We start from the raw sequence: 12,309 nt of genomic DNA, 5'->3' as shown, positions 1-12,309 counted from the left end.
TACCTTTTGCAATATGACTCACAGGAAAAGTCTGAAAACCGGACATTTTTACTTTTAAAAACCCCTCAAAAAAATTATCATAAAAACGCGCATTTTTTACTCTTGCAGGCCTTTCTTGTAAGCCCGATAGCGGGCGAACCGTTGGAGCTAGCTTGGATCTGACGAAAAACCGTTAGTCAGGAATGAAGTGAACTACAAAAAAGGTCTTGTGACTTTTTGCTCTATCTTCCATGGTTTAAGCGACAAAAACGCGGGAATGTTTGACATTCCAGAGATTTTTTCGCTTAAAATAATTTTTCGAGCACGATAGCGGCCGAACGGTAGGTCGTAGCTCAAATCTGATTGACGCATCAAATTAGAAAATTGTGCGATCTACAGAAAAGGTTTCTGTGACTTTTTGCCCTATCTCCATTGGTTTGGCCGAAAAAAGCGTAATTACGTGCAATTTTTGTGTAATTTTTACGTGAAAATTTTGTTTTTTTTGGGGTAGATAGCGGTGAAATCATTGGTCGGAGGTCAAAATAAAACAAAAGCTGGATTTAGGAAATGAATTTATCTACAAAAACAGTTCTAGTAACTTTTTACTCTATCTCCATTAGTTTGACCGCAAAACGCGATTAAGTGAAAATATTTGGAAAGTTTCGCCTAAAAATTTACATTCCGGGCTTGATAGCGGCTAAACGGTTGGTCATAGCTCAAAACACGTCATTTGATAAGTTTTAGTAAATGACGTGTTCTACAAACAAGTCTCATAACCTTTTTGCCCTATCCTAAATGGTCTGACCGAAAAACCCTGTTAAAATGGGAAATATTTTATTAATTTTTTACATTAAGAATTTTGTTTCTGGAGGCGGTAGTAGCCAAACCCATTGCTCCATAACCTAAATCCTACATTTTCATTAACTAGACAATCTATAGATCTAAAAAAAGGTCAGCTTGCTTTTTTGTCGTATATCCTTACGTAAAAACCTAAAAATCTCTCTTAATGGAAAACTTGGTCGCAATTAGCAATATCAGTTGTAAATATGATTCGACTATAATTTGTTGCAATCCGTTCTAGTTCCGGATTTTAACTTGTGTCACTACGTTAACGAGTGACTACAACCCCACATCGTCAATTGGCTGAGCGCTAGCGAAGCGTCAATAATAGGTAGGGACAGAGTACATTTTAATTAATTTAATAAGATAGGTAGTGATTCATTGTCAACACTCTGGTATGGAATGATAATTTTCCTAAGTAATTTAAACCCTCTGATCAACTTTTTATTTTGATAAAAATTATTGTACACATATTCTCGTAGCACAGACACACATTTCCCACAAAATTACCTCGCGTTCTTGTAACCCCCCGACAACATAAATCCCCCTCTCAGTAGATGAACTCCTGATTAAGTTAAAACCCCTGATCAACTTAATAATCTGTTAGTAAAAAATAATGCGATCTACAAAAAAGGTCTAGTGACTTTTGCCCTAACTCCATCGGTTTGGCTAATAAAATGTTAATATTTTGTAATTTGTATGTAAATATTTTGTTATTGGAGACGATAGGGGTCGACCCGATTGTACTAGCATGAATCTCAAAACGTTTATAAATAGATATTGATACGATCTACAAAAAAGGTTCAGTAGCTTTTTGTTGTATATCTTTCCGAAAAGTTGTTTACGCTTTCAATGACAAAATCTTTTTTGTAAATTTGCAATTTTTGGGATTTTTTGATTTTTCCCGACTAAAAATTGTGCAATTTATAACAGTTGAGATTGAGTTTGTATTACTGCGTACACGACTGACTAGTATACGTCTACTAGAGCACATCGCGAATTGGCTGAGCGTTAGCAAAGTTCAAAAGTAATTAGGGACAGAGTGAATTTTATTTATGCTCACAAACATAAGACCCTCCAAAATAGGCCCCACGTGTGTCTTAACCCCCGGTAATATTACCGCCCCCCTGGAATTTCCTGGTATGAGTAGATAAACTCCTGATCAAATTAAACCCCCTAAACAAGTTAAAAATACTAACTTAGTGTTGGTTTTTTTATTATATTTACACTCAACAATTCACACTAGCTGCCCAGTGCAGACTTTTCTCCCAAGCTCCATATCGAGAAAACTTGAAATCCTAGCTAAAATCTGAGGCCAGAATCGCCGACAAGAAAGGTCCAGTCACTTTTTCTCGTATCTCTAATGGTTTAGGCTACAAAACGCCCTCAAAGTCAAAAGTTTAGTTGAATACGGAAAGAATCAATAAAATAGGTCTAATTTAAACTTCCAGATCCCTAATCTGATGCTCGGACTTAACCTGTCTCAGAATTCCGCTTATCCCCGCATTTAGCCAACTACTGAATTAGGGGCCTGGGGGCGTAGCGAAAAATCCATGGTCAGGAATGAAGTGAACTACAAAAAAGGTCTGGTGACTTTTTACTCTATCTCCATCGGTTTGGCCGCAAAACACGATTAAGTGAAAAAAATTTTGAAATTTTTGCCTAAAAATTTACATTTGGGGCTCGATAGCGGCTAAACGGTTGGTCGTAGCTCAAAACAAATTCTGAATGGGATTTAGAAAACGGCGCGATCTACAAAAAAAGGTCTAGTGACAATATGCCCTATCCTCAATGGTTTGGCCGCAACACGCGTTTTAAAGTATTGATTTTTTAAGTTTTACGTGAGATTTTGTTTTCTGGGCTCTATTTCAGCAAAATATTTATTATAAGGCCAGATTAAAAATTTGATTTTTATACAAAATAATGCGATCTAACAAAAAAGGTTCAGTGATCTTTTACTCTATCTTCCATGGTTTAGCCGGAAAATGTGATTATGTTGAAAATGTCACTTAAAAATTTACCTTCCGGGCTCGATAGTGGCCGAACCGTTAGCCATAACTTAAATGTAAAATTTTTTATAACTAGCTATTGATAGGAACTACAAAAAAGGTTCAGCAGCTTTCTATCGTTTATTTATCCGTAAGCCTGATAAATGCTCTAAATGGCAAAATTCTTTGGATTCACTTTTTAGGTGTTTTAAATTTGCAACTATAATTAGTGCGATTCATGCTGGTTCCAGATTGGCCTTATATTACTACGTTTAACGAGTGACTAAACCCCCCCCTCTCCATATCGGGAATTGGCTGAGCGTTACTAAAGCTTCAATAGTAGATAGGGACAGAGTGTTTTTTTATTTAGTTTTATGAAATATTAGTCCATTGTCAAAACTCTGGCGTGGAATGGTAATTTCCGAAGTAATTTAAACCCCCTGATCAACGTTTTATTTTGATAGAAATTCCTCGTGCCCAGACACACATTTACTAGAAAAGTACCACGCGTTCTTTAACCCCCGACAACATTAAACCCCCCTTCCGTGAATTGTCTGGTAGATGAACTCCTGATTAAATTACACCCTCTGATCTACTTAATAATCTGATAAACGTTGTTTTTCTTTTCATTATACTAAATCTGTTTACACAATAGCTGACCAGTGCAGACTTTTATCCCAAGCGTTGTACCGACTAAACCAAAGCTCGCAGCTAAAATCTGACGACGGAATTGTAACACAAAATTAAATTTCCGACAAGAAAGGTCCAGTCACTTTTTCTCGTATCTCTAACGGTTAACTCCGTAAAATATCATTAAAGTCAAAACTTAAATAAAAACTTAGATTAAAACTGAAATATTCAATAAAATGGGTCCAATTTAATTCCGAATTCCCCTTATCCCCGAATCTGGCCAACACCCGAAAGGGGGCCTGGGATGTGTCATTAAACCCCGGTAACATTAATCCCCCCCGGGATTTCCTGGTATGACCAGATATTCTCCTGAGTAAATTAAACCCCCTGATGTATTAATCTCCCCCCCCCGGTAACGTTAACCCTCCCAGGGAATATACTGGCTTGACCTCATATCCGAATTTTACCAATCACCAAATCTCTTAACCCCCCTTGGGAAGTTCCTGGTATGTCCAGATAACCCCCTGATGTCTTAACCTCCAGTAAAGTTAAACCCCTCCCTGGAAAATTTCCTGGCATGACATCATGTCCGAATTTTACCTATCACAAAACCACTGTTATCCCCCGAATTTGGCTTAACACCCAAAAGGGGGCCTGGGGGCGTAGCCCCCAGCGAGCCGAAGGCGAGTATATATATATATAAATATATATATATATATATATATATATACAGGATGAGTTTACATTCCTGCCTAAAACTTGTTTATTACTCCTAAAAGTAAAAATATCCCAAGAACTAATAAAGATAACCTACTGAAAGTTCGATTGCGACATCTCGTTCAGTGCAAAACATAGGCCTGCTTTGAAATCGTGTATCACAACATCACCTTCACATACTAATTTCAATTTGGCGGATCCATTATAGCGGCCAAAATACGAACTTTACCAAGATGAAGGAGCTAATTACGATTAATGTGGAATAATGTGGGGGTGGGAGACATTTAAAACTTACCTGTTTCAATGATTTTTAAACTTAGCTTGCCTAAACGTCTGTTCTCTTCCTAAAATCTTGTATTTTTACTGTAAACCAATCTAAAACAACCAGTTTACACTTAAAATAAATAAAATAAGTTAATATGCTGTTATGTAAATGTAAAGGTTCATCACAATATTTGCAATAATAAATGTATAACTCACTGTATACATTACAACTAAAGAACTATGGCTTCACTAGGCTGTTATGAATTGTACTATTTATACAGTATACTAGCTAGTTTAAACATTCTTTATGAAATAAAAAAAATAAGTTGTATTTCTGAATGGAATTAATAAAAAGAAATATTAAACAATTCTTTTTCTAGTCATTGGTGATTTAGCATTTTTATCATACATAATATCTAAATTTTAAGAACATAAATAAAGACTTTATTTCAATTTAATACGACTTTGAATAAAAAAACCTTAAAGTCGGTCTGAAAGTAATTGTAATAGTGGGTAACATGCTTACTAGGATACTAACTTGAAGGCTAATGCGGCAGCGACTACGCCTAGCGCTGCGACTGCGGTTGCGGTCATTATCTCCTTCCAGTTGTAACCGCAGCGCTCATCTTCGAATCCGCAAAGAGGCTCGGCCGGGGGCTGCCGTCCACTGACCCACTGGATGGGGCGGCCCTCGTCATAATACCGGAACTTCTGCGGAAGAGGATGCAGGTGAGAGAGTCGATCGTAAGTTTACCGGAGGAAACAGGATTTTCCGGACATTTGCCAAAGTTCAGTGAAACAAAAAATCAGTAACACTACGTTCGAAATCTGCAATGTGATCTAAATAACTAATCTAAAAAAACTAGGTTAAAATAAACAAATCATACCAGAGTGTTGTGACACGCCCTAAGTCAGGAATCACAACCACCATGTAGTGTGTCAACTTCACTAACTCTCAAACATGCGACCAACCACCTAGGTAGGTCGCAAACTTCAAACAAAGAAGTAAGATTACCGGTTACCCAGCAGGGATCACTTCTGGTTGGTTTATACCTTCCAGTTGAACCCACCACTGGGCACAGCAAAAACCGATGTGTCACTTAAATCTGGCAACCTTATGGATGTCCAGGATCGGCACATCACTAACCGCAAAGTTCAAGATTCTGGGGTTTATGGACAATTCGATACGTCTAGTCTACTGTGGGAGATGACTGTTGGAGTTGGTGGGGTTTGTTCCCTAACCTCAGAGGTTCTTGCTAGCCTCAACAAGGGTGTGGCACCCCCTGCCTGCTTTGACTGGAGAGGCTGGTTCAGAGCTGGCCTCCCCTTCTTCCGGGGAGACATGACTTTGAGATGTAGTGCCCTAATTCTTCCTCATGGATCTCGATAGTAGGTGGCCCCTACTGCCTAACCTTACCCATCCAGAATATCCTGTCACTCCGGAAGCAACGCAAAGGTTCTTACAGGACTAAGTTACCGGTGGTAAAGATTTAGTTAGACATCTAAACGTGTAAATAGAAAAAAATGTAAAAAGATGTAATCTTGGGAAATACTGAAAATGGGTAGGTAAATCTAAGAAAGATTAATTACAGAAAGTCCAAAGAAATTTGATATTATAAGATCTTACATTAAATAATAAAAAATAACAATATTGTCGAAACATTACTTGGTAAATTAATAAATTATCTTTGAAAGCATTCACAAAAACTGAAATTTAAATTTTATAGATGAATTGGTTCCTAAAATTCTTTGGCTTTGTCTTTGAAATTATCATAAATAGTGGAGTTCGTAATGCTTTTAGGGATCATATTGATTAATCTGACAGACAATTCTTTTGCGGAGATATTGAAGTATAAATAGCATATATTTATACGTCTCTGAAGTTTGCCCTGTCTCTTGTTTCTTATTAGTGAACGATCATACCATGGAGTAAAACCAACCTAAATCTATAGATTAAGAATTTAGTTCTAGACCTAAAGAAAAAAGTCAGGAATCCAAATTCTATAAAATAATATTTTCAAGACGGTTTACTTTCTCAATACTTCAAAGATTCCAACCTATATATGGGCAGTGTTTACTCTCTCTATTTTGTTTTATAATATCCAAACCTGGTCAATGTGAAACGTAATAAATCTAGCCGCGGAACTTGAAAGAACTGGAAGGAAAGTGTGAAATAACGACAGATCGACTTCATCTGCTGTTAAAAGTGTAAATGAGCTTTGCAACGTACACACCTTATTATTGTAAAATTACTAAATGCAAGAGATGAGGAAAACACTGAACTCCAGATGCTATTAAATTACAGGAATGTGGACTTGCATAAATTGGGAATATTTGTTTGTTGAATGAAAAAAGAGCAGTGCGTGTAGATGTGAATGTGAGATATGAATATGATTGTTTCGGTTTTTTCTGTTCAAGTAGCCTGGTGTTGGTAGTAGTTTATAAAGGAGACACTGCCTGTCCTTTTATATGTGAAAGTGTTGGGCATTTTTTGCAGTTTCAATAGATCATAGATTCTGTCACTATGGCATAAAGTTCTACAATCGAAATATTCATGCGAGTTGTTTTCCTGATGAAGGAAAAAAATATTATTTTTATTCTTTCATCATATTCAATAAAAAGTAACTAACTCATTTTCTTAAATATATGAAAAATTATTCTTTCATTAAAGAAGGAATGGAAGTTTCATTTAAAACTTGATAAGGAAAAACGCTTTTGACTACTTATGAAGTTAGCTCAACTTAACAAGTTTGCTGTTTGCTCATTGCAACTGAAGTTACTGTAAATGGAATAAAGTTCTATGAGTACTCTAGTAAAGAGTTTGGGTCTATATAATTTTCTTCGTAATTTATATCACTACCACTAGTTGAATGGAACGAAATCTGCTAAATCGAGCGAGTGCTGATCTCCAGCTCTTATTCCGCATACTACTTACAGGAATGACTCTGCTGTCGGAAGAGTACTGGAAGTAGCCCACAGGCTGCATGCTCATGCGCAGACTGCCATTGACTGCTTCGTCATCGAGCAGCGCCACCACGCTAAAGTTGCCCTCGGCATCTCCATTTCCATCAATGTACACCTGGAAGAACTTGTCTGTGAAGATCACATTCCATTTTCCGTTCATGAACTAAAGCATACTGATTTACTTTAGGATTACTTTTTATTTGGAATTTAAAACCTGTTCGTTTTCATTTTATATCTAGTTGAGCCCGGGCGGATCACATTCTTATTTAAACCTCCATATAAAACTCTTTGCCATCTTTTTAAAAAACTCGTCACCTAATATTAGTTTTTGTTTTTGTGTGTTTTTTTAAGGAGTGTTCAATCCCCTTTTAAGCCTTATTCTGTCCGTCCTCATGGCCTGTGCAAGGATCTTATCAAACAGATTAAAAAGGGAGTGTCAATACAGTGCAAGGTCGATGGTACTTATAAAAAGTGCTTCGGTCACAGACATGATTTGAACCTGTGCTTATCTAACTCAGACCCAAAGTCCAACGTCTTAGACCACTTGGTCATAGCACTCCCCTTATTTTTCCCAATCCTCATGTTTTTCTATGCATTGAATCAATTACATAAAAACATACATGAAAAGCGTTAGTAATCTGGTCAGTTTTAAATAGTCCAACTGTAGAATGGGGGTAATGTGTGAGACACAGACGTTATGGATTCGATTCTTAGGGAGGGTGATAAGAATTAGTAAATGGATTTGGTTGGTTTTATTTTAAAGATATTTAATATTATCAATTACAATACCACTGGATTGGAAAGAACCCCCTTGAAAACTACATAAAATATAAAATATAGAAGTCCCACTAGAGGACAGTTAACAGAGCACTCCTGCGGCCAGATTTAGAAGCTATCGGATACAACACTAGCGCATTCTGTTTAGTCGCCTTAGAACTAACCTCAGTGAGGCTTCTAGGTTTCATTTGCCTCCGGCTCCAACAATACTTTCAAGGTCTTTATTAATTGCTATATGTTATTCAATTCTGCTTCGCCGATGTTTTAAATTAATTAGATAATAAGTCAACTCTACAAAAACCAGTGTAATCCTCCAGCCTACATATGCTTATCCTGCAGGACAGGATCTACTCACGTCATGGCCCTGGACGGAGTGGTACGAGCGGTTAAGGATGTGCTGAAGGATAGCAGATCCGTTCCTAGGGTCCTCGCCGTTATGGAAGATCTCTGTTAGGGCTCGAGCGTAGATCATGACTGCATCGTAGAGGTGAGCGGCGTGGATAGGGACCTGTATAAAATAATAATAATGATTATACAGGGTGTACATTAATCCTGATACGACTGAATACACTTTAAACGGATTGAGATATCGATGTACAATCTTCATCAAACTTATTAAAATACGTTTTTGGATTTGTTAAATGATTTTCCCCTCTTTTCAAAGTCTCCACTCCACGTACTCCAGGGGGGTTAACTGTAAATTTTCAAATTTCAACCCCTATCTTGTGATATATCATTTTAATGGCCTATTTAATAGAGACACGTTGAACTTTTAAAAGGGGGAAGATTGTTTTTATAATTCAAAAATAAAAAAAATTATTTTAGTAAGTATGGTCAAGGTTGTACATTGGAATATATGTTTGGAATATATTCAGGTGTATCAGGACGTAATGTACACCCTGTATACAAATATAAAAGCTTCCACCGAAAATATATTTATATCAACGGAGCTTCTGGCAATGCAACCCTTTATTTCTAGAAGAAGCATCCCTTAACTATGTATTACGAATTGCAATTTGTATTTAAAGATTCAAGATGTTGTATACGCTACGAGAAAGAACCATAATATAGTTGTATGCATTTGATAGTTATTACATTTTTGGAAATTACTATCGATTTCTTTACATAACGCAGGTGTGAAGAGTTCATTCAATTTTAATGTACAATTTAATTCCAGTTTACCTTCCTTTTACTGCATCGCCTAGTATATGACGCTGTCTCAATTTGTATTTGACGCCTGCAATTTTGAGTCATGTTCGACTGAAAATACCCAAATAAACTCGGCGACGAAAATGCTCACAACTAACCTTTACATCGTTTCGATGTCAGATATATCCAGCCTACAAGATACGACAATATAGTGTAATCTATGTGAAGAGGCAGTCTCATTGCAGTCTCATTGTCTCATCAAAATAAATTAACCCACTAATAAAAGCCAACCAATAAATAATCAACTGTGTTAAAGCTCCATCTCTTCAACTCACGTTTATAAGCGGACATAGTTTATTAGCAGTTTCGGCTGATTGAATATGACAATCCAAAACGAGCCCGAATAATTTCAAGAATTTATTTGTTAATAAAGTTTTTGATGTAATTTAATCCTAAATACGATAATAATGATTACAGTAACCACGTAATCGTAAGAACTAAAACTAAAATAACAAGTTTTCTGCAATGTTTTCTAGTGCTTCTGTTGATTCTACAGTTGTACATAACAACTGCTATATTATGCATTTTTTGTAGGAATACTCCCCCATTTAAGGTAGTATTCCCTTTGTAGGCGGGGCTGATTCTTTTATTACTCAGTATAACATATAAGGACATGCCTGCTTGATTACTAATTAGTTAAATGGCGATTGCCTGACTATTGATGATCTCAGCGAATCGTAAAGGAATTAATGGTTGACCCGCCTATACACGTTCATACAATGTCCATTCTAATTGGTCAAGAGTTGGTGACGTATTCACGAGGAAAATTGCTGTAAGTTTATGTTATCAATAAGCAATAAAATCAGGGCCAGGGTGCTGTTCATTCTTATAATGTATATTTCTTTCAGTTCCAGAAGCTAATCTCGATATCGACATACTACTTTTTTGAAAATATGAAAATTCCAATAATTACATATTTATTTTTTTACAAGACATACTACTGCAAGATGATTTAACATAATATAAGTGCTTTGATATTTAATGTAAATCGTATATTTCGTAGTATATAGGGTGCTAAATGGCTACTTGTTAAGCCTCATGTAATTATTGGCACAAACCATATATTCGGTAGTCTTGGGTCCCAATGTCTTAGCATAAATTAAGACTAAAAAACTTAAAATGTATTATAATTAAATTTTTTTATTTGAAATTTTCAGTTTACAACGAAATATATATTTGGGAAAATATGATCATTACATACAATATTTAAACTCTTGTTATCTTATCTAGAAATCAAAATAATGAAGAATTTGTCAAGAAAATGAGATACACAGTACAACGATCCCAGCTTCGTTAAGTATTCTAAGCCTATAAAACAAGAAAAAAATTAAGCAATAAAATAGCAAATTAGAAAATAATAATTTGAAGTCTGTACTGTTAATTCTACTTTGTTTAAACAACAAAGACAGACACGTGGTTTATTAATAACTTGTTTGTTAAATAGCCTACCTAAAAAAATACTAGCCAACAACCTAATCACAAAGTAAACTTGGTAAACTGATATTAGTTTTTCCATACTTACTGATATGCTGTCAAATATCTTGTTATGGTACGGAACACAAAATGGCGGCAGTGTGGATTGTTTCTTGACTTCTTCACATATTTCTCTGTAATATTTAATTATTATAATTATAAGTTATTATATACTAGCTATATAAACTACGTAAATTTTATGTCATTAATTAAGTTTTGATGTAATACGTTATTTATAGTAATATGATTCACCGTACTGCCTTTTGGGAAAATACTATCTCGTATGTTATATTGTTGATTTTCATACCAATAAACAGCCATATGTATTTGTTTTAGTTTTTAAATAAAACAAATCTTGGGATGAGTGAACCATCTGCCTTCTTAATTTTTCGACCACGTTGTTAGAGTAAATATGACTATTTTGTACCCAGTAAGGCTAATCAAGATAATGGCTAAGACGTTTTCAAATTTGTTGTTTTGGATCTGGATTTTTCTTTTATCAATATTCAGCACATTATTTCATTTATTAGTAACATAAGGAACCAATGATCAAGAGTCACCATAACGTCAAAATGAGTATAAATGTTAATGTATGTGCTTAAAGAGTTAAACAAAAATTTTTTGAAATTTCACCCTTTTATGGAGCCAACAAACTTTACAATGCAACAAGAACAAGATTCAATAATTCAATAAAGTCAAAAAATATTGAATACTTACGAGACTAACAACTATTATGTGTTTTACAATTCTATCAATTCTAATCCATGTGATGTAATCGTCTATTCCTTATATGATAAATGGTACACAAAATACTATATTTCTCTTGAGTCTTTGATTGATAACGTCTTACATGCTGTTTATATAGAAGAATGTAGGTGATAAGATACATTTTGACTTGTACATCCTTCGATACTTAAAACAAAAGTACAAAAAACTGTTCTTACTCGGAACTGGAAAACTTTTATACAAGACCCTTTATTTGAAAGCGAATACTCACAAAGACTTTTTGTGATGAGTATAATAAGCTTTGCTTTGTGTAGCTAATATGCTTCTTACAATTAATGCTAATGAACAGCAATATATAAAGCAACAATGAGATAATGCTCTACATATATTCCAGTCCACAAGGATTGTGACCTTTATAGATAAGCTGCTATAAGTCCCTTAACACCAAAAGTAATATATAATCCATGTATACTACTCAAGGAAACCTGTCCATTAATTTCAATTGATATCTTTGTTGTATCGCTGACTAAAGTGTTCCGCAATAAATAAGACGTAAACAATTGGCTTGCTATATTGATTATTCCCTGAAAATAAGAAGGAAGAAAACGTCATATTTATAAGCACATAAAATATATGTTTGATGGTTAATAATAATAACAGTTCGACAAGAGGGTGAGGGTTAGGTAAGGTACCTACTTATAGCGGGGGTTCCTGGGGTGGGACGGGGTCCAACTTGAGCACG

General features: G+C 35.3%; 2 protein-coding genes across 2 annotated transcripts in view; both read right to left on the bottom strand.

Moving 5' to 3' along the window:
• Positions 1-4,956: 4,956 nt before the first annotated feature.
• On the bottom strand, positions 4,957-9,413 carry LOC124372402 (guanylate cyclase 32E-like; the record flags this gene model as incomplete). Its single annotated transcript, XM_046830800.1, has 4 exons — positions 9,342-9,413; positions 8,515-8,667; positions 7,354-7,497; positions 4,957-5,129 (listed from the first exon to the last, which is right to left on the bottom strand). Coding segments are annotated over exons 1-4 (542 nt in total), but the record flags the coding sequence as incomplete, so codon positions are not given.
• Positions 9,414-12,263: 2,850 nt separating this feature from the next.
• The window catches only part of LOC124372403 (guanylate cyclase 32E-like), a gene marked incomplete at its 5' end in the record, with an annotated part of 11,206 nt that continues 11,160 nt past the window's right edge, over positions 12,264-12,309 (bottom strand). The window contains one exon of the mRNA XM_046830802.1: positions 12,264-12,309. This exon is cut by the window's right edge and continues 55 nt beyond it. Within this exon, the coding sequence (XP_046686758.1) occupies positions 12,264-12,309 (46 nt within the window).

This window comes from Homalodisca vitripennis, unplaced genomic scaffold, assembly GCF_021130785.1.
Source record: "Homalodisca vitripennis isolate AUS2020 unplaced genomic scaffold, UT_GWSS_2.1 ScUCBcl_3123;HRSCAF=8443, whole genome shotgun sequence".
In the NCBI taxonomy this organism is placed as follows: Eukaryota; Metazoa; Arthropoda; class Insecta; order Hemiptera; family Cicadellidae; genus Homalodisca; species Homalodisca vitripennis.
This window is presented reverse-complemented; position numbering and strand designations above follow the sequence as displayed.